At 28.4% G+C, this 21,889-nt stretch overlaps 1 protein-coding gene across 1 annotated transcript in view; it reads right to left on the reverse strand.

The window, feature by feature from the left end:
- Nucleotides 1-12,118: 12,118 nt before the first annotated feature.
- LOC111039391 (metabotropic glutamate receptor 2) overlaps nt 12,119-21,889 on the reverse strand; it is a 170,691-nt gene continuing 160,920 nt past the window's right edge. Inside the window, exon 14 of the mRNA XM_022322901.1 lies at nt 12,119-12,435. Within this exon, the coding sequence (XP_022178593.1) occupies nt 12,338-12,435 (98 nt within the window). The 3' untranslated portion in view covers nt 12,119-12,337. The remainder of the gene's footprint in view (nt 12,436-21,889) is intronic.

The following is a 21,889-nucleotide window of genomic DNA, read 5'->3' on the forward strand; positions in this document are numbered from 1 at the left end:
ATGAAATGTTTTCTACTTTTATATCTAAAAATAATAACTAATAAAATGGAGATCAACTTTCACATGCCCAGGAGGCATTAGTTGCTGCTTTTCAAACTGAAATTAAAAAAATTACAAATTCTCCAAAATAAGTGTTCTTAAGGATAGAAAAAATAAAATAGGCACTAAAATAGTAAAATCCTCCTTGTGTATGCGAAATAAACAGCTACATTTGACATTTTATCATTATGCTTTACATAATGATACGGGATTGAACGTGGATAATTAATTATTAGTTCAAAAACATTCCTAATAAAAAAGGCCTGTCTGTCATATTTCAAAATGGGCTAAAAAAAATGCAAACATAGGCCTAGGTAACTCACCTTAAAACCACATATACCAAAAGACATATTCCTAGAACACCAACCATACAGCTAATATGCAAATGTCTTGCTTTAATTATCCAATATGTAATATATAAATTATAACTATAAAGACCATAATGTATGTAAATTATATGTAATATTGTTGTCATTTTACAACATAGTACAAATATGAAGGGTGTGGACACAATTAATTAAATAAAAAATAATAATATTTGGACGGCTAAGAAAAAATTAGTTATTGTTACAATTTATAGCGTAGGGACATGTAATAGGTACCTCCGTGACGGGTTTGATTCATTACAATAATTTAAAATAAACGAATAAAGTTATTTGCCAATGTAATAAATAAAAACAATTATTATCGTCAAATGAATACATATTGTAACGAATCATATATCAATTATAATTTATTAATACATTTTATTACAATATTAAATCTCATAAATGGTTGAATAGATACAAATTACAAACTGTTTTCGGCTAACACATAAACGTCGATTACTTAGGGACATTAAATTATTTTTAAAAACTTATAATTAACAACATAGGTAAAACATTGAGCAACGCATTCATTTAAGTAACATTATAATATAATATTTTTAGACATTTGCGGAAACCAAATATAAAACTTAACACACAAATAAAAACCAAATATTGTCTTAATAATAAAAATAATAACAAAACAAATGTGTTATCATACCAACAATTTATAATTTATCGAATAAATATACGAAAATGTCACGGGACAAAAACGTAACGTCGTATTATTATTATAATACATCGTATATAATAATAACATACAGTATGTTTCAAATGCACCCATTATTATTATTTATACATATTACAGAAATATCATATTATTATATACGTAGGTGTTATACAATATTTCGTTCACATCCGTCACATTTTTTTGAAATATATTATTATTAATATTGTACAATTTTTTATTACGTCTTATATATACAGCTCTTTCGTTCACACGTTTTTACAATGATAAAATATTACATTTAAACATAATAATATCAAGCATGTACACACAGTACACACTTTGGGCTATAGATTCCGTATTATACGACAATATCGGAATATTTAATAAAAAATTATCAAGCAAATATTATGTGTTTGAAACTTTCGTATGTTATTATAATGTACCTAGAAATTCGGAACACAAGACGCCACATCGCAGGCAGCCGGTCAATATTAATTACAGACTGGACAAAAGTTATGTCGCAAACACAATAAACAGCTGTTTTTTATATTTTGTTTTAAACCCGTCTGTATTGACCAGAGGAAATAACACTTCGAACTTCAAACACTGACCGGGAGATTATAAGCGGTTTAAATTCTTTCTGTGAATACATTTTTTTAATGATTTATGAATGCCTACTAAAAAAGTTGTGAGAATATAGTATTATTCCTTTGGTATTTAAACTTTATTGCACCTCCAGCTTGCATGCAAAAAGTAGTATCTAACTATCTTTTTGCATAGGTACCCACATTGCCACATTGGGTAAGTTTCATTCCTTAAAACTATCTTCAGATCGGAGTTCCTTTCGAATAGGAATCTAACATATAATATACGTTTACATCCCAATCATATTATTAAGTTGTATGTAATATCACAACTATCTTTCTTTACAACCAGCTGAGTAGTTTTTTTAAATACATTTTTTATGTAGTTACAAACCTACCCATGATTTAAAATGTAGTTGTCATGGGGAATCAACATTGTCAATTTTTCGCCATCAATCGTGATGGTAAAAAATAAAAGATATACTACATGTTCATTTTTGTTGTCTTCAGTTTTCTTAATAAAACATAAAAATTTATTTATATTTTATTTTACTCGTATTGTCATATGATATTTGTATATATAGGTGCCAAGCAAATAGATTCTATAATGGGATGGGGATTAGGGTTAATTTGGTGCTTTGCTACTTCTCCCAAACGGCATATCTTATAAAACCCTCCCAATACGCATCGTAAAATAAAATATGCCGCTGCTGCTGTATTGTTTTCGTTATTATTATTTATTTTACGATCGAAAATATATTTTGGTATTCCGATGACAAGCAAAGGGGTCTATAGAAAATGTCAGAAAGACCGAAAAACGATTTGAATGTTCGATTTAACGCATCGGGCTCTGAAGTAACGTATGCGTGTATAATGATATAATAATATATTCTATAGGTACGACCGAAAATAATGCAACACAACCGTAGCTGTGATTGTGTTTTTAAAAAAGATCGAGAAGGGAACGTATTCACTATTCAGTGACACAAAGCATTATAATGTCCTGCAGTACCTACCCACACATAAGGTTTGGTCTCACTGACAAATAACATCTACTTTACGCATACAAAGAAATCGAAAGTGTAATATAAAAAAAGCCCCCTCCCCGAAGTCTAAAAGAAGCCCACTCGTTGTTTTACTTTTAAAGTTTAAATTGGAATTTCGCCTATCTATATACAATTTACACAGATAATTTTTAATATTTATAAAGTATTATAGTGTGATGTTATAGTTAAATCAAAATATTGGGAACGACCTTCATGCGCAGGATTGACGACATAAATACACCAATAATTGTAGAATACTGTGATATTAAAGTATCGTACTCTCTGTCCGATAAAAGCGACGGATTGGTAGACGACGAAGTGCCCGAAGCGAATATACTCGCGATTTCAATCGAATCAAACCGGGGTGAGCGTTGTACCGTATATATCATTAAGGGTGTGAAGATTTCTCTCTTTTTTCTAACAAAAGTACTACTCGACGAGCTTATATGCACGGGAAAGATATAATATATATTTCTTATTTATGGGTGTGAGAAATAAAAAAAAAAAAATCGAACAAATAAAACGACGCTTATTTCGATGGGGCAATTTGAAAAGTACGTGCGCATAAAACGTTTTCATTATTTGGACTTAGGAGACATTTTATAGTGTGTCGAATCGAACCTTATTTATTCAGATAAATGCGCCCGACGAGTGTAAAGTAAAGGCATACCTGGCACGGGCTACGTTTTCGCTTTGCTTTTCTCGTACGATCGCATAGCGTATAAAAATGTAGAAATTGCGCCGTGACTCGTGAGACTATGGTAGATATTTATATATTATACATATGCATGTAAATAGATGACCTTATAAATATTTATTTTATTCTCACACATTTCCAACAATAACTTAGAAAAACGTGATACGATATCTGGTGATATTTGTTTAAGTGTCAGTGACGCGTATGAACGTATTATTTAATGTTGCATAGGTACCAAATACAGTACAATGAGAACGATAATCGATTCATCTCAAAAACGTTGCACATATTGGACCTATAGAAAATAGAAACAGATATTGTCGTTCTGAAAAGGTTAATAGTTTTCAGATAAGATTATATTAACTAGTGAGACTATAAACTTCCATAACTAAAAAGGAAAAGTCACTCTATTTTTCATAGACTTAACCATGCATTTAAATAATAATGATATTATCATATCAAAATACCCTTCTAACGAAACCTGCTAGACAAGTATGGTTTCTTTAGACATGCCTTTGATAAATGGTAAAATTATTGAAAAGCTGTTGATAGCTGTACAGATAAGTAATGGTTTCAATCAAATATTTTAAATGACAAATACGTTTTCATACTATCACTTATCTTGATTATTATGTTCAAATTATGGTTTTTATCAAAGTTTTAAATATACTTTTGTAAAGTAGAAAAATCCAAAATTGTATAAAACATTCATTTGAGGACATTTTTTTATAAGTTTCCTTCTTATATAGTGTTTTTATATGTCTAATGATGACATAGTGACCGAACTTCGCCACTAATGAGTAGTTTCGAATGAAATGGGTTCGTTTTTATTTAGTTAGTTTAAAAGTTGTTAAGGAAATATAAAAATTGATTAAAGTCATAATGAAAGCTATAAATATATTTTATTTCTGAGCATAATTAAATTTTTGTACTAATCAGGTGCTACGTATACATTATAGGTAACCATTATAATTATACATTGTTGTTTAAGCAAAATCTACTTTGAAAAATTATCATATTTTTTTCACAAGGGTAATCCATTGGTAATTGTATTAATGATATTGCAGTGATGTGTTTTTATAATATATGCTAATCTAATTAAAAATCAGGTCTATGTAATAATATTAATACTTACATATTTAAAAATAAGCATTGGACACTGGGCAGTAAAATTGTAAAAAAATTAATTTAATGTTATGTATACAAATAAATTGTTTCATTTAATTGTTTTTCAGAAGCTTTTACTTAAATTAAAATAATTGGGTTTTTTCCGTAAAATATGTATAATAAGTATATTATTATACTACCTATACATTTAACTATGTAAAATAATATATATATTATAAAAATTTGCATTAGTTTTTTGTTAGACTAATTGTCATAATGTATTATTATGGATTTATGTATAAGATGGATTTTAATTTAGATTAGGTTATAATGTTAGATACATATTTTTATAATATAGATATATTACATAATATTATACAATAATAAAATCTGAAAATGTAGCATAAATATCGGGTGCATTAACCTGGCACAACAATTTTCGAATTACGCAATTTCGTTTTAGAAAATTTGTGCCAATTTGTCCCAAAATGGATATTCATCATATTTTTCTATGTAAAATAGTTTGGTTTAAATTCTAAAATGTATGGTACAAATTATTAAACATTATGAAGTTAAAAGTAAAAAATAATGGGGATAGATATTTGAATAGTATGGTGTCACAGAAACGTAATTGAATAAACCAACAAATTTTAACTTTCAATTTTTAATTAAATATAGAGATGGTAAAAATCCTATAACTTTAAAAATTATATGTTTTAACAATAATAGTAAATATATTGTATATACTTGTTGTTTGTACTCCTTTCGAGGCAGCTTGTATAATCTTCACAACTTACAGAGTCTCAGTCTAAGTCTTAGACGAACAAGCTGTAAAATGTCTCAAATAGTTAAAAACCTGTATAATTTAACTTTTCCCTTCGACAATTTCGATAATTTAGCTGAACTAAAAAATTACCTAAGATGACAAATACATAATTTTATTTTATACATGTCTGTTCATTTGTCTGTAGTTAATTTATTATTGTAACTATAATTGTTTGCTTATTGTGAATAAAAACTATTAGAATATATTAGATATCATATACCTAGTAATATAATATAGTATAAGTCATCTTATATATTAGATAACTAGAAGGGAATAGCAGAGGTTATAAATCTATATAAGCTCAATGTACATATAAAATATAGTTTGTTTTCATCGGGTAGTAATTTAGAATTGTATGGTTTTAATTGTTAATTTCTTTTAAACGATTTTTCTATCGTATAAATTTGACGTTATACTTTTCAAAGTAAGTTTTTGACATATTGAACAGTTTATGAGAGAAAAAAACATTTTATCAATTTATTTAGACTTTTATGGGCGCAAAACTTCAAACTTCGATTATAGGAATTATTGATTTAAGCCCGGGCAAGACTATCTGCAGTACCTACCTGCTAGGACATGGGTCTAATCGTTAATCCGAATTAATAAGTTTTAAATTTTTGATGTGAAAATAAAACTGTTTGGTAGATTCAACAATTTATTTTCGTGTTCAACGATGATCGCCATTTCTTGGCACTTGAAATGAAACGTTTTAATGATGGTCTCGCGGAAAGCGCGGTGTTATTAAGATAAGTATCTTTCGGGAATTGTAAACGAATTACACGATCGATTGTTTTTTTTCGGCACGAATCGAGAAGATTTGTTTCGCAATTCAATTTCATAGGTATGTATTATTTAGGTACGTATAATTAATCGATTTAGTTTAAACATAAAATATATTATACTCGAACGTACCCGATACCGACAGTTACATGCGTATACCTTTTTTCTCAATTATTATCGAGTAAACATTTTACTATTAATCAAAATAGCCCCATTATACAACAATAAGACGAAACGTCCACGCATTATATAAGCGATTTTAATTAACACATAAATCAAAACAAACTATGATCGAAGTTTTGTGTTTTTGGTGCGTATGAAATGTATGCAAGTAATGTGTGCTAAGCTGCTCGACAAGATTTTGTTGAAATATTTCAGCACAAGCGAAATCAACGATAATATTCCCATTAATAGGTACCGAACGCAAAATGTTGAGACATATTAAAATGGATTTCTAAGCCGGTACAAATGACATATTCGTTATTAGATTCAAAACGAGATTGATGCGGTTATATAATATTTGGAGTATCGATCTGCCGGACGGGTCGTTTTCTTAGATAGGTAAGTGTAGTCGAAGTAGAGTTATACTAATTAGTGATGCAATTTGATAATGGAAATATGTTATACACTAAACATAATATCTAAATGTATAGGAATATTTTGTGTTCCCAAACGATAGAAGCAGTTTCACACGGGTACAACAAATGTAGTAGTATTTTATTTTCGTTAACCTACGTAGGTTTTTTAGTCGTCTAGGCAACAGAAAACGTTGCTTCCATGTATTTTGTTTTTCCAAACGCAACGCAAAATGTCTTTCATTTAGTTCGCGTTCCTTGTTATTTTACATTCCAAGTAACTAAATTGAAAACGAATTTTCTAATTGGAATAATATCGACAAGCCATTTTGTTTCGTGTGATTTTATTTTTAATGTTATGTTAGTTGTGTTACTTGGAAAACCTTACACTATAGGTAACAAATAAATGTTGGGTGTTAAATTCGAAGAAGTGTTGTTCTTGGACGTATTTATTAACAAATATTGAACAATATGCTCTATTTTACCCTTTGGTCGTCGTCATCAAGAATCGCAGAGAATTGAATAATGAAGTATAATGATAGAGATCATTAAAATATATATTTGGTTAGATATTAACAATCAATTCAATTAATTCAATTAATATGGATATTGAGAAAGGTGACATAAGATATTTCATAAAATTGTGTAGTATATTTTGAGATGAAATTAAAATATTTAAATAATGCTTGGGTTTTAGGGGTATTTGCACAGAGAAATGTGTTGTAACCCAACCGTGAGTTTGAAGTGCACTTAATGAATGGATGCCGATAAGTTAAAGTTATTGAGCACCTAGTTCGAACTTGAGTCGTTTATTATACACAACTACAATTAATCACAGGTAGTGACGCATACCTATGGGAGTCCTTGCCTAAAATGTCTATTTATTATTAAATACAGTTTTTATTTGTATCTGTATTAAATGGTTTTTTCTCAGTGTCTAGGCAATATTTAATTGTGTTGCTAAAAACCTCCTACAATAATTAATTTCATATTGACAAACACTCTTGAACTTAAATAAATAACGAATTTAGATAACATTTTCCATAGTAGAAACTAAAAACTAAAATCATTGTACTGAACAAAGTACCAGTAAAATAACATTTTTTTTTTATCATTATTACGTATGTTATAAAAAATAAATTTTATAGTTAAAGCGTGTAGTATAATATAAAAAAATCATCTTTTTAATTATAGTATATGAAGTTTATTAGTAGAAGTATGATAGATATGATAAAACAAATAGTAGCATTCACTATAAAAATATTTTTACCACTTGAAATTCCACTAATAATGTACTAATTTTGATCTGTGAGTTTTCTAAATTGAAATCAATAGGTAAGTTTATATTGAGGTGCTATACTCAAACGTTTTTTAACGATTTTTAATACTAATATCGGATATTTCTGCCAAGTGTACTCGTATAGTATTGGTAAACCCACAGACATTGGTAACACAGGAATGCGATCGTGTAAACGTCTGGTTATGGGGGGGGGGGGGTTGCGCTTGTCTTGTCAACCAAATCGGGTAGGTGCACAGCGCTGTACGTATCTGTTGTCGAGGTCAGCCAAACGGCGAGTCAGTGACCCTAAGAATATATAATGTCTGAAGAGATTTTTCCTGGAGATCCGATTTCACGAACCATTTTCTCCAACCTTGAGAGAGCTGCGTGTTAGAGATAAAACGACGCGTGAAATATTTCGTCGTTTACTTTTTGTTTTTCGTTTTTAGTTTCGATTTTTACGCGCCAGCCCGAGCAAATTGCACGTGACATTTTTACCGTCGTTGTCGAAATCGGTTTCACAGAAATTTAATTACGAGGAAGAGACGTTAACGCGTCCGAGGGTTTTTTTTACGGTCAAACGTTTTTTCTAAACAACGTTTAACAAATACGGTTTTGAACTTTTCGACGGGCAAGTTCGACAGCAGACACTTCAGCCAAGACCCTTTTTGAGCGTAGAATCCTCGTTTTTGTAATCGTCTGACGTTACGAGTGGCATTAAGCCAACCGGTAGGAAACTACCGGAAAAATAATGCCGAATAACCGCGATGCATAAATATTTTATTATTATGGGCCCAACGACAATTTTTGTACAACAATTGCACCCCATTTTATGAAATATGTAGTTTTTTTAAACTTTTGAAATTTACTTATAACGTGTCAAAATAAAAATTTATACAACTACACTGCATGTAGGTACCTACTTCATTTAGTAGTTTCAACACGTTGTCGGTAATCGTCGATTCATACGGAAAAAGTTACCAGACAAGTATTTTACATTATCATTGCACGCTCATTGTGGTACAAGTACGTAGTAAACATATTATAATACACCTACATCAATAGTCTTTGAAATCGATTTACGCCGTTTTTTTTTTGTTATTTAAATTTCAATATTTTCATTTGTGTATGGTGTTTCATAAAAATGTAGTTTTTGAAATGCTGGGTAAATTTTTGTTGTTCAGTTGATGGGACTTTTATTATGATTTCTGTTACCTACGGTTGTTGAAGTTTTTAGCAATTGACCAATATATTGTGTATTTTGTTTATTTGTCACCATGGAGCGGTATACAACCTAGCAACGTGTTTTTTCCAATAAAACCCAGTGAGTGTGTTGAGGCAACTGTTAAGAAACTTTGTTTGATCCTAGGACACCGTGAAGTACCAACCGCAACCACAATAACGAGGATGGTCAGTAAATCTGAAGAGAGAAGATAAAATGCGAAATTAAGGATCAAAATTAAAAACACTTGGGTGTTTCATAAGTGTCCCAAGATTGTAAGAAGTTTCCTGATAGTTGCCGGAACAAACTCGCCACATTTATAATGAATTTTAATAGACATATCAACACGTTTCTTGATATTATATCGCTCTATGATGACAAATAAATTACAACCCTAGGTCACAGTTATAAGAAAAGTCCCACCAATCTAATATCAAAAAATTACCCAGCATTTCAAAAATTGCGTTCTTTATGAAACACCCTTTATGTGTGGTAAACAATTTTCGGTGCTACACGACTGTGGGTGTCTTAACTTTCACAATTGGCGAATGGTTGTCAGCAGATCAAACAAACAATATGTTGTACCAACAATTCAAACGATTGCGAATAATTTTCCTCGCCACGTTGTCAGTTTTAATTGTTTACACTATTGTATAATATAGTAAAGTAATAAATAAAATAAATACAATATCGTGTATGGAGACTGGTTATCAACATTGTAAATAGTTATGAATAATAATATTGCCTCTAAAACCGTCATTTTTGGATAAGTGGTCTTCAAATTCAGCTGTTTGGTGGACAGCTTTAAAATATTAAATATTATTTATTAAAATGGAACATTTCAAAATTATTAATTCTGAATGTGGAAAAGAATTAGTATTATTTAATAATTATGAATACTCATTAATAAGATAAAACAGTCAAATTAATGAAGTGAAAGTGTTCAAATATAAATTATAGTGTCAGTATATTAACGGTGGTTGGCAAATCTTTTCAAGCATCAAATGCCGAACAATGAAGATGATTATGTTCAATAATAATAAAAAAAAAAAAAATTAAAAGAAAAAAAAGACAAATATTAAGAGATAATTGTAAGTGAAATGCTGAAGGACACCCTTAAAAATTATTCGAACTGAGTTGCTTTATACCATTCACAACGATGTCACATTCGTGCAAATGGCGAAGTACGTTAAAAAAATAAAACTGCAGAGTTAGGCAAATTTTTATCTAAATAATTATTCAAATGACTTTTTTATAATCATTCAAATAATTTTCAAACAGATTATTCGAATAAAAAATTATTCAAAAAATGTTTCTACGCAATAATTGTTTTACATTATTATTTTTTATTAGATCGTCAGTTGAACTTAAAAACGATTTGAACATTAATTTTAAAAAATAATTTAAATAAATTTATATTCGTATGATTACAAAGAATGTATTTGAATAAAAAATTATTCAAATAACATTTTATTCACATAATTGTTTAAATACAAATTTATTTGAATGACGTCCTACTCTATCTTTCGTTATAACGTTTTACCCAAATGATATGGGCCATTAAATAAATTTAAAAAAGTTATAAAATAATATGAGTTTGACCTATTGACTGTCAAATGTCGAACAAATGTCTGAGAAATGTTACTGTTTGACATATTGCTACGCAAACACACCCGGATTAGATTAGTGTCATATTATAATCATATGCACATTCACATTCAACTGTATTATGTCGTATATACTATTCGTGTTCTTCATCAAAAAGGAAAATTCAGTCAACCTTCCGCGAGCGGGTTAAAGGTTAAATTCGTCACTGTTTCGGAAGATCTAACTAGGTACTAAGTAGACCGCCGGATAATTTAAACTCACCCACATCGTATATTCGTGTAGGTACAATTAATGAAATAATAGTAGTTATACGTCGCAGATGATGCTTTTGTAATTTCCAAAACGATTAGAATAATCCGACTTAGTGAGTTGTATGGCAAAATGAAAGGGTTCTGCAATTATTTATAATTGGAATGACAAAACGGCAAACAAACTGCAGCTACCGCCTTGCACGTTGACGAGGCCACAAATATACATAATATAGTATATAAAGGTATCTGTACATCTCTCACCACTTGGCGTTCCGTTAGTGACATTATGGTATCAACAAAAAACTTAGCGAATGCTGTGTGAAAAAACCAACTGAATAAAAAAAATAATTTTAAAACGTCTGTTACTCATGTCATTTACAGGTTAAGTAATGTAATGTCATAATAATTAATTTTAGAAAAAAAAACTGTTTCAAATTATATTAAATTAAAGTACCTAGTTTAATTACGAGAAACAATTTAACTTCTTTAGCAATATACAATTCAACTAAACAAAGAAGTTATTTCCTAATTTATGTTAAGTACCTACATTGTACTCAAAATTAAAACAGACAACAGCCGCTCAGCAAAGTTAAATTATTTCCATAATAATATGCTGGTTTAATTAAATATATTTTTAAACTTTTATTTATTTTTAAAATTAGTTATTTTATGACACGATGCACGTTATAATTATTGGCCTCAAACAATTATAAGTCTTTCAGATTTTTTTTTCTTACTTTGTATATATTTTTTTTTTTATATAATTTGATAATTTAACATGTTTTTATAATAATTACCTATATTATTAAATATTTTATATATTATTTACAGAAATAGTATAGGTACGATTTTCAAGAGCTTTTTTAATACTCTATATTTTCGTTATATACTGCTTTCGAATGTCAATAACTTAATGGTTGGAATTGATTAATTCAAAAGTTGAAGAATACATACATATTTACTTGTTTCTAGAAAAGCTCAATGAATCAACTTAGTTTATTTTAAAATTGTTCACGGGAGTTAAATAGTTTTTACAAGCAAAAAAACTTTTCAATTTTTTTTTAACTAGTAGTTATAATATAATTTTAATTTTTTGATATGGCCACTCTCGTATCATTGTTGTTATATTTATAATATTATTATTGTTATTACACGCCTCTGCAACTTGGTAAGTTCTTAAAACCTCCGGAAAACATAACGATTGTTTCAGTCATGCCCATGTACCTTTGTGCTTTCAGCTGGGGATTCGGGTAGGAAAAGATATTGTACGATCGAAATTGTTTGTCGATTACGATTCCGGTACGATTCTCGTCTCTTCTGTTTGTACTGCTCGTTCGAGAACCTGTTTTCGATTTTCCAAGCTTATCTGCATATCTGTACTGGAATCTGAAAAAAAAAATGTAATCAATTCGAATGAGGCAACAGGTATATAAGATTATAGTTGGTGGGTGGTGTTAGTTATTTGATTATTTTTAGTTATTTGGTCGTAGTTATCAATTATTACACCCGGTTGTAAAAATAAATCTATTCAATAATTTGTAAACAACGATTTTCAGTAAAATTCAATATGCGCGTGGCAGTCACGTTTAACGATTATTTGGCTTCCCGGTAATAATAGGCCATTATGGACGATGGGAAAAAGTAATTGCGCCAACGAATCTCTTCCAATATCGGAGCCAGTAAAATAATGTTTTTATTATTATTATAGTGAAACCGCGTTTGGGAATCAAACCATTATTCTTTTAAATTCGAACCAACGTAGAAACGTCAAGACTACTTCGATGTGTATTAGTTAGGCCAGATGTAATATGAAAGTCCTGTTATTAATATTGGGTCACTTTATTAAAAATAGCAATTTACAATATTTGTTGAAAGTCCAGAAATGTTTGATGATTTAAGTTTTCATATGAACAAATTAATTATTCACACTGTGTAGGTTTATTTCACAGGTTAGTGAACGAACAAAACCATATGACGTTATCATCAAACAAATTTTGGGTTTTAGGTTCTGCAAGGTGGAGGGATAAATGTATTGGTTTTACAATGATGTTTGTAAAATTTTTTGTTTCTTGTGTCCTTTGACACTTTTTATAGTAGAAAAAATGCTTTGATCTTCAACTTTGTGGGTAGTTCTTGATATTACACATGTTGTGCTTATAGAAATAAAAAAAATATCGAAAACACAATACAATTTTTTTAAAACCGTTTAAATTTAAATTTGTTTAAAGGGTTTAAATTTCACACTTTGAAATTCGTCAACATAATAACAATTTGTAATTAAAAATTCATAACTTTTTTAATCATAATACTTGGGCTTGAAAATAAGGTTTCTTATAAGTTTTCTTTCCAAGAAATAAAAAAAGTTTTACAGGAACCCAAATCAATTTTTTTTTAGCCAAGATTGGATATTTATAAGAAAAATAAAGACTTTTCATTAATTGGTTTTAGTTATTAGGATGTAAAAGATCAATTTTAAGTTTTATAGGCATTTTAAATGTCGATTTTTGTTAGTTTATTTTGCAAATGTCGATAAGATATTTATACCAGGTCAAAGAGTTTGGAAATTGAATACAAGATCCCTCATAACTTGATTGTACCGCAATATAAAAATATAAAACATACATGTTATGCGACATTTTTTTCATGCGTTTTTAGTTTAAAAGAAAAATATCGAGTACAGTTATATTGGTGAAATTTAAAAAAAAAATATGAGAATAGACTTGAAATTTTTTATTATTGTGTAATATAGATACCTATTATTATTAACTAAATATAATGGTATTTTAATAATATTCATATTAGTTTTAAGAATCTATTCACACCGTTCTATGGTAAGTCTGTATTAACTTAAACGTAAATAATAACAATTATATATGAAATACATGCAATATGCATAATATTATTATAATAATAAATAATTTAATAAATTAAATGTGTTTGGCAAAAATTTGTTTAACCTACAGTGTTCTAATATAAAAAAATAAATTACTAATTCTAATATAAGCGTACAATAAAATATCTTTTTTGTATTACAGGCTAACAGAATCGTTTTTCGTATGCAATGATTTTACTAATTAGTAAATGGTAAGATAAATTCGATACCTATTATACAGCAGATCAATTTGAAACAAGAGAGGTTTTAATTGTGAATATAATTCCTCCCTCCACCTATATTTTTTTAATAAAATCTTTATGTTAGTTTCCTCGAAGAACTTTCATAATATTAGTAGTGGGTACATTATTTAATTTGTCAATAAGTTGCACCAGCAATTTTTACAAGCATTAGCCCATCGTGTTCGTAAGCTAGAACCACCACTGAATTTTCCCCGTTTTTTAAAATATAAATATAACCAAAATGATAAGATTTTCTATGAGAGATAATTTTAAATCACATCTAATCAGACGAAATCATTCAGGCTGTCACGTACACATCGAATCGAGGAAAGGCGAAGTTCTAAATTAGATCTGCTCTTGTAGTTTCTTATATTTCGTTTCAAAGCACCGAGGAAAAAAAAGTATAATTAAATTATGGGTTTTAATATATTACCCTCTCGGTGTGACCCAAATCTAGTGTACGAAATCTGAAGTTTTCGTTAACTATAAATGTACCAAGGGAAAATATAATAGTATCTTTTGAACAGAGGAATGTGTATTATTATTTACTCTAATGTGGCCATAACTTATAACTTATGAGTTATGACTCATAATATCTCGACTACTGAAGAATAGAATAATATTATCAAATATCGTGTATTCAGTAGTGATTGTCTTCAAATTTAAATATTTGACCAATTATCTGCAGTTTATCTACCTACCTATCTAACCTACCACAGCCTCTAAACGAATTATTATTAATTATTTCTCAGAGGGACTAGGTATCGTTCTGGTTTATTTTTTCACTCTTTCGGGAACCAAAATATGTAGGTAGCTATAGTAGGTACCTATGTCATGGTCTACAATAATTATATGTACAATTATATTCTCTCCGATGCTAATGTGTCATGTGTGTCTCGAACGAGATTTTACAGAACGTTTAGAACGCCAGTTGTTGTATTAAAGCGATACTGTATGATTTTATCTGTTGATATGTAATACGTTTTATAAATGACAAACGATATCATCAAAACGTGCGTCATTGTGTTACTCGCGTGATTTTATATAAAATATAAAATAAATATGTAGGTGTATACTTAGTAATGCGAAAAAGTAGAAAATAAATATTTTATTTTTATTTTGATAGCTTTTTTTCGACGTTCAGATAAAACAAAATTGAAAATTACCTTTTTTTTTTGTTTCCGGAAGGAACGACGAGGCGATTGGTTTTCAAACAGATGCACTGTTTTTCTTCGAAAAAAAAAACAATTTTCGTATAGTAGTAAACGCGTTTCAAAAGTTTAAAATAGCTTATGTAATCGATAGGAAATTGGATTCAGATTTTACGTTGGTAACTCTTCTACCAGGTTCCTACTGTTCTACTACCTACACATCCGATATTGGTTTAAACTGATGGAAATATTAAAAGTGGTTGAAATCGTATTGTACAGTGTTACTATTATATAATAATTTAAAAATGATTATTACATCTCAATAAAAAAAAAATGCGTCGACTATAGATGGTTATTCGAAATGTTGATTAAATAGTGGTAAAGAAGAATTCATTGATGTATTTTTTTAATAATAAAGTTAATAATGACAATGTTCAATAAGTTATATGTTATAATATATATTATCAGTTATAAAACTAATAATGACAATATTGATGAGATCGATTTTATAGGTCATTAGAGTACTCGATAATTGAATGCATAACTTATACGTCAATTTATCAATTTATTCACTTTTTAAATAACATTAATAACATCGCAAAAGGCATGGATTCAGGGAGGCGACTATGGATGCCCGGGCAATAAAATAAATTTGTATTTTAAATTATGTAATCTACAATAGCCAGCTATAACCTTTTTCGTTTTTTGAGAACCCCCTGTTTACATTTTCTGGATCCTCGCCTGCATAGCGCTACTAGTTAATTTATGTAAGATAAATTAGTTAATATATTAGTTTATTTCCTAAACTTAATTTACACATGCATTTCACTTTATTTAATTTCAAAATGTTGGTCTGTTTTCTATTTAGTGTAGCTCTGATGTCTAATTATTATTACAACTCTTTCCGTACATCACTATACGACTAATTAGTAATTATTGTAATGTCATGTATGGTGACATAATTCCAGTAGACATATTGTTATAAATATTATATTAAAGAAGACATGGACTTCTGAACAAACAATTACATTTTTATCAGCAGACCAGATTTAATACTTAATGAATGAGCTCGTAAAATTTTGAATACAAGAATATTGAAAATAATCAAATAAACCTGCGTATTTAATATAAATCAGTGGACGTGTAATCAAGCTAAGTTATTTAAATGTTATCGTACACCTACACCAATGTCAATAATTTTATAATATTATTTTACTCTTCAACTATCTTAAGAAAATGTTTTTTAAATATTTGTTTTTCTTTAAGTTAGATTTGGCAAAGAGGGCCATTAGCTTTATACTATTGACCAGTGTTCGGAAAGTTCACCAAAATAGAAAGCGTTCTTTACAAACACTGCTAATGAGAAATGACTAGGTAGTCAAATTCGTGATTTAAATAAGCTTACACCTATAAGCCACAATATCTGGGTACCTATATACAATCAATAACGTTATTTTTTACTTTTTATCCATACTTTTGTTGACATTTCAAAGTATATATAACTCAAAAACAACACTTATAGTTTCAGTCACTACAAACAGTGTCTAGTTTTGAATACAAGAATATTGAAAATAATCAAATAAACCTGCATATTTAATATAAATCAGTGGACGTGTAATCAAGCTAAGTTATTTAAATGTTATCGTACACCTACACCAATGTCAATAATTTTATAATATTATTTTACTCTTCAACTATCTTAAGAAAATGTTTTTTAAATATTTGTTTTTCTTTAAGTTAGATTTGGCAAAGAGGGCCATTAGCTTTATACTATTGACCAGTGTTCGGAAAGTTCACCAAAATAGAAAGCGTTCTTTACAAACACTGCTAATGAGAAATGACTAGGTAGTCAAATTCGTGATTTAAATAAGCTTACACCTATAAGCCACAATATCTGGGTACCTATATACAATCAATAACGTTATTTTTTACTTTTTATCCATACTTTTGTTGACATTTCAAAGTATATATAACTCAAAAACAACACTTATAGTTTCAGTCACTACAAACAGTGTCAGGCGGCCAAATGTCGTTATATTAATTCTATTGTGTTTGGACATATTGTTTAACTGTACTATAATAGTTAGAATATTAATTGTAAAAGCAATGTGCATAGTGTTAATGCATTGTTTTACGAATGCATACATATTATATTCCTAGTTTAATAGTTGGCAAGAACACATTTCGTAAATGGAGGGGATACAATTTGTAACTTAATATCATTTAATCTAAGTTAAATCTGTTGTAACATTTAGAGATTCCATTACCTTGTTGTTTCTTTCATGATAAACAAATTATAAAATAAAAATACAAATACCAGCGAGGATACTTAGATATAATTATATTCAGTTTATTTTACCGAACTAAAAATTGTACATAGTCGTAGTTAGTTAATGTTACGAGTTTCAACTTATAAACATTTATTAAATTTAACTCAAAAATCTATATAGTTACCTAAAATATAATGTGTGCCGGAAGCAAATTGTAACGATCAATGTAAATTAAATCTTATATTATTTACAATATACATATTTATAGAATGTTTAGTTTTTATTTGTAATGTTTTAAATAACATTTGTTACACAACATACAAATGGCATACTGCACAAGATCTGGTTTAATTAAATTTTGCTCCTAGTTCCTACCACTGAAACGCCCATCGTTAGACAACACATTTTGCCATACTGTAAAAGCATATTATATTAATTTAAACTATAGATTGTTCATTTTTTGTTACATAGACGACGAACTTACTGTTCTTAAGTTATTATGTATGGTCTTTGTATAATATTTTTAATGTGATTACATCGTGTCTATCATAACGTTATGTTAATATAGTACATATAAATACTCCGATTATTATACCTATATAACTGACACAAATAAATCAAATTATCGACGAATTCGCTCTTCTGTAAATTCCCTAAGTCGAGAGTAGGCAATTCATCGTTGAGTAGGTTACTTTAATGCATGTATTAAACTCGAATTCAATAATATATTAATGCATACAAAAAACGATTCTGAGCAAAGACGGCCATCTATATTGCAATATGCTAAGTTGAACTAATGCCATCAACAAATTGCATTATATTATGATATATAAATAATTACTATAATATTACTACCTGTTATAAATTTATAAGTCAATAACGACATACCTTATAACAGTGTGAACAGGTTCGTGGAATAAATAGCTTAAAATTAATCTAAATACTTTGAAAATGTCATTGTGCATACTAAATAATAATGTACGTTGTGGTGAGTAGTTTTAAACATATATGAATAATATTTTTTAAAATTACATCAACATAACTGAATTAGTTATTTTTAGTTAAAATATTTAAGTACATCAGAATTTAACTTGAAAAGTCAATTTAAAAAATGCTACTTACAACGTATTTTTGAGGCCCCTATATGATTATACAATTTGAGATTTGTAGCAACATAAATTAGCTATAATATATTCTTAGTGATGTCCGAAAATATTGAAAAATTCACGAGAATCGTTTGCCATTACATTCACCTAATCATTGTGTAAATTAAAGGTATAGTCCAATTAGGAATTTTAATTTTTAGATCAGACACAGTTATTGAGTAAAAAACAAATAATAATAAATAATTTTATTTTAATCAATAAAAAATAAAGAATAACAGTTTTAAAATAAACATACAAAAAGTAGGTTTATGTGCGTTCGTGTATGTATAAATTTCATTTAAAATTTATAATATGCATTTATTTATGATAAAATAATTAAAATTGAATAATGTTAAATCAATCATGGTATGCTGGGTGAGAAATGTATAACCATTATCCTGCACTTCTATTGGGGAAACATAATATTATAACTAGGCGTTTAGTTACTTTAAATATATACATTTATTTATGTTGATATAATACTAATAACAGCTGGTTTAGACTGTACTTTCATATTCAGAAATCACAAAAAATATGTCCTATTGTCAAATGTTTTAAAATGTTAGTGTATGTGAGTAACTATACAAATGTTCACAAAATACACAGTTATATTGAATATTGATAGAGCTCTTGTTACTTATCAAAATATTCATCCTTACTATAAACCCAATACACAATTATAAAAGAGTAGAAGATGTATCATGGTATAGTGTATGTAACTTTTAGATGGGAATAGCAAATATTAAGTTAAAATATGACAACGATTCGAAGTTAATTGATAAAATGATAACTGGTGAATGTTAGCGTCTACGTGGCGCATACCCACAGTGGTTATACATTTGTTATTCAATGGTTGTATAGTGAATACAGTGTTGTTTAGTTATATATTCTTTGTACAGAATATCTCGCCTATCAATTTAATAAATATCAGGTTGAAGGTTCATAATATTGAAACGATTCACTTTTACTCGGTTTACTCACTAATATTTTCTTAGGCATGGATACAGTATTGTTGCTTTGTTGAAGAAAAAACAGTTTTTAAAAATATAATACACATACTTATAATAAACAGAAAATATATCAAATAAAACTACTGCCTAGAATATGAGCTTACGTTTTTCTGTGAATGTTCGGGTGAGCAAATCCTAGATGTGTCTATGGATATATTATAATTTATTCACAACTTCACAAGTATATTAATAGTATTTTTTCTGCTGGTCATGTTATTATGGTGTGTTGAACATATTTTGGTCAAAAACGAACTATTATTTTAATATTGGATAGATTTATCATATACTATTAGTATTCAAATTAATGTAATAGTAAATACCGATGAATCTTAGGGTAGTGTGGATAGAAATTAGATAAAATATCTTCAAATTATTCAACACGTTTTGAAAATATTATTGTACCTATATTACGGAAAATAATAAATAATAATATAATAGGAAAAAGTTTCAAGTCCCTTTGGTTTATGTTTTAAATTACAATAAAATCTACAATTTGCTAAATTTGTTCTTACAATGTCAATAAAAAATTGTGGACATATGCATTTCGATATTTTTAAATTTGTTAAAAATTTGAATTATCTTCTAAACACTGTATACTAGTATTATTATTCCAAGTCTCATTAACAAAACCAAATTATTTGTAGTTAACCATGAATTATTTTTTTATTAAAGAGAAAACTCGTGAAAACAATAACATAATCATAACTTATACCAAGGAATTCGTCCTATAATCCTCTTTGATTTTTGAATATCATTATAGTTTCTCCCTATCGTATTACATCAGTAAATATAGCACAGTTCTCAGAATCCACTACCACTTTACCAATCAACACGATATCACATCGGATATAGTTGACAAAGGTCACAAAATTACACAGATTTATAACATCATACGTCGCGGGTGTCGAAACGTCCATTGCCACGTCGACTTACAACTTTTGAACAAGTAACGTCATTACTCAAATTGAATATTTCACACACCCCAAAATCAAAGTTTGATGACGATAGCAGAAATTAACTCCACCATCGCTTTCTCTATCGCACAACAACAAAAAAAAATGCAATTATTTCTAGTTCTATTATCCAAAGTTAATGGTTTAGGTAGGAATTTACTTTGATGTGTAAACTACGTAAAAGAATATTTTTGACATCCAAAATTCTGTAACGTTTCTAACATTACATTTTTGCGAGGAAGATTATATAATAATATAGATATTGAGCTCTATATAACAATATTAACGGAACGAGAGGTGATTGTTGAACATTGCAAAGCCTATTGGTCATGGTAGGTATCCTTCATATTCCCTTCTATATTACATTATGTATTAAAAATTTTTTTTAATATATTCATCGTAGATATTATATGTATATGTCTTTAGTAGTTTCCATAGTATCTGTGTACATGTGGTACCGAAGATGTAAGCCACATTGAATTATAGTTATGTTTTATTTATTTCTGTTCATCATTTGTGTTCTTAAGTTTATTCTTAAATTATAAAGAAACTATATTTAATAATTAAAATAATTTTAACTAAGTATTTTCATTATTTTCAAGGAAAGTGCTGCTGTCTCCTACGCACCCCTATAAAAACCTACTGATCCTTACACATTTATTGATCTTTTTGATAGTAAGCACGTTTGTATTTTATGAACGTAGCGAACATTTTAGAGGGCAATGGCGTATTTTATAAGTATCTTAAATTCTTTTTTGATAAGTACTATTATTCCAAGAATAGTTTTGTTTTTAGTAACATTATATTGTATAGGACATTTAAAAATAGTACACATCTTAATTAAATTATTAAACTTTGATAAATTTAGTTTTAATATTAAAAAAAAAACGGGTAAGTGAATGTCACTCTGCTGTGCATTAGGTGTCTAGAAGATCGCTGTAATGGATAGTATTAAATTCGAATTCAATAATATAACATAATTGTAAGCAAAAAACGATTGTGAGCGGAGACGGTATGTCAGTCAAAGATATTCTATATTGTTATTACTTAATATTAATACGGTAGTCGGTAAACTGAATTGATATTATTCACAATGTTATTTTTAAATTATCAGTGATGCTGGAACAATATTATGTACCTTTTTACTAATCTTATTTTTTATCTGGTCAAAAAGTCTATACTTCACACAATGAAGCT

Source organism: Myzus persicae, unplaced genomic scaffold, assembly GCF_001856785.1.
Source record: "Myzus persicae strain clone G006 unplaced genomic scaffold, MPER_G0061.0, whole genome shotgun sequence".
Classification (NCBI taxonomy): Eukaryota; Metazoa; Arthropoda; class Insecta; order Hemiptera; family Aphididae; genus Myzus; species Myzus persicae.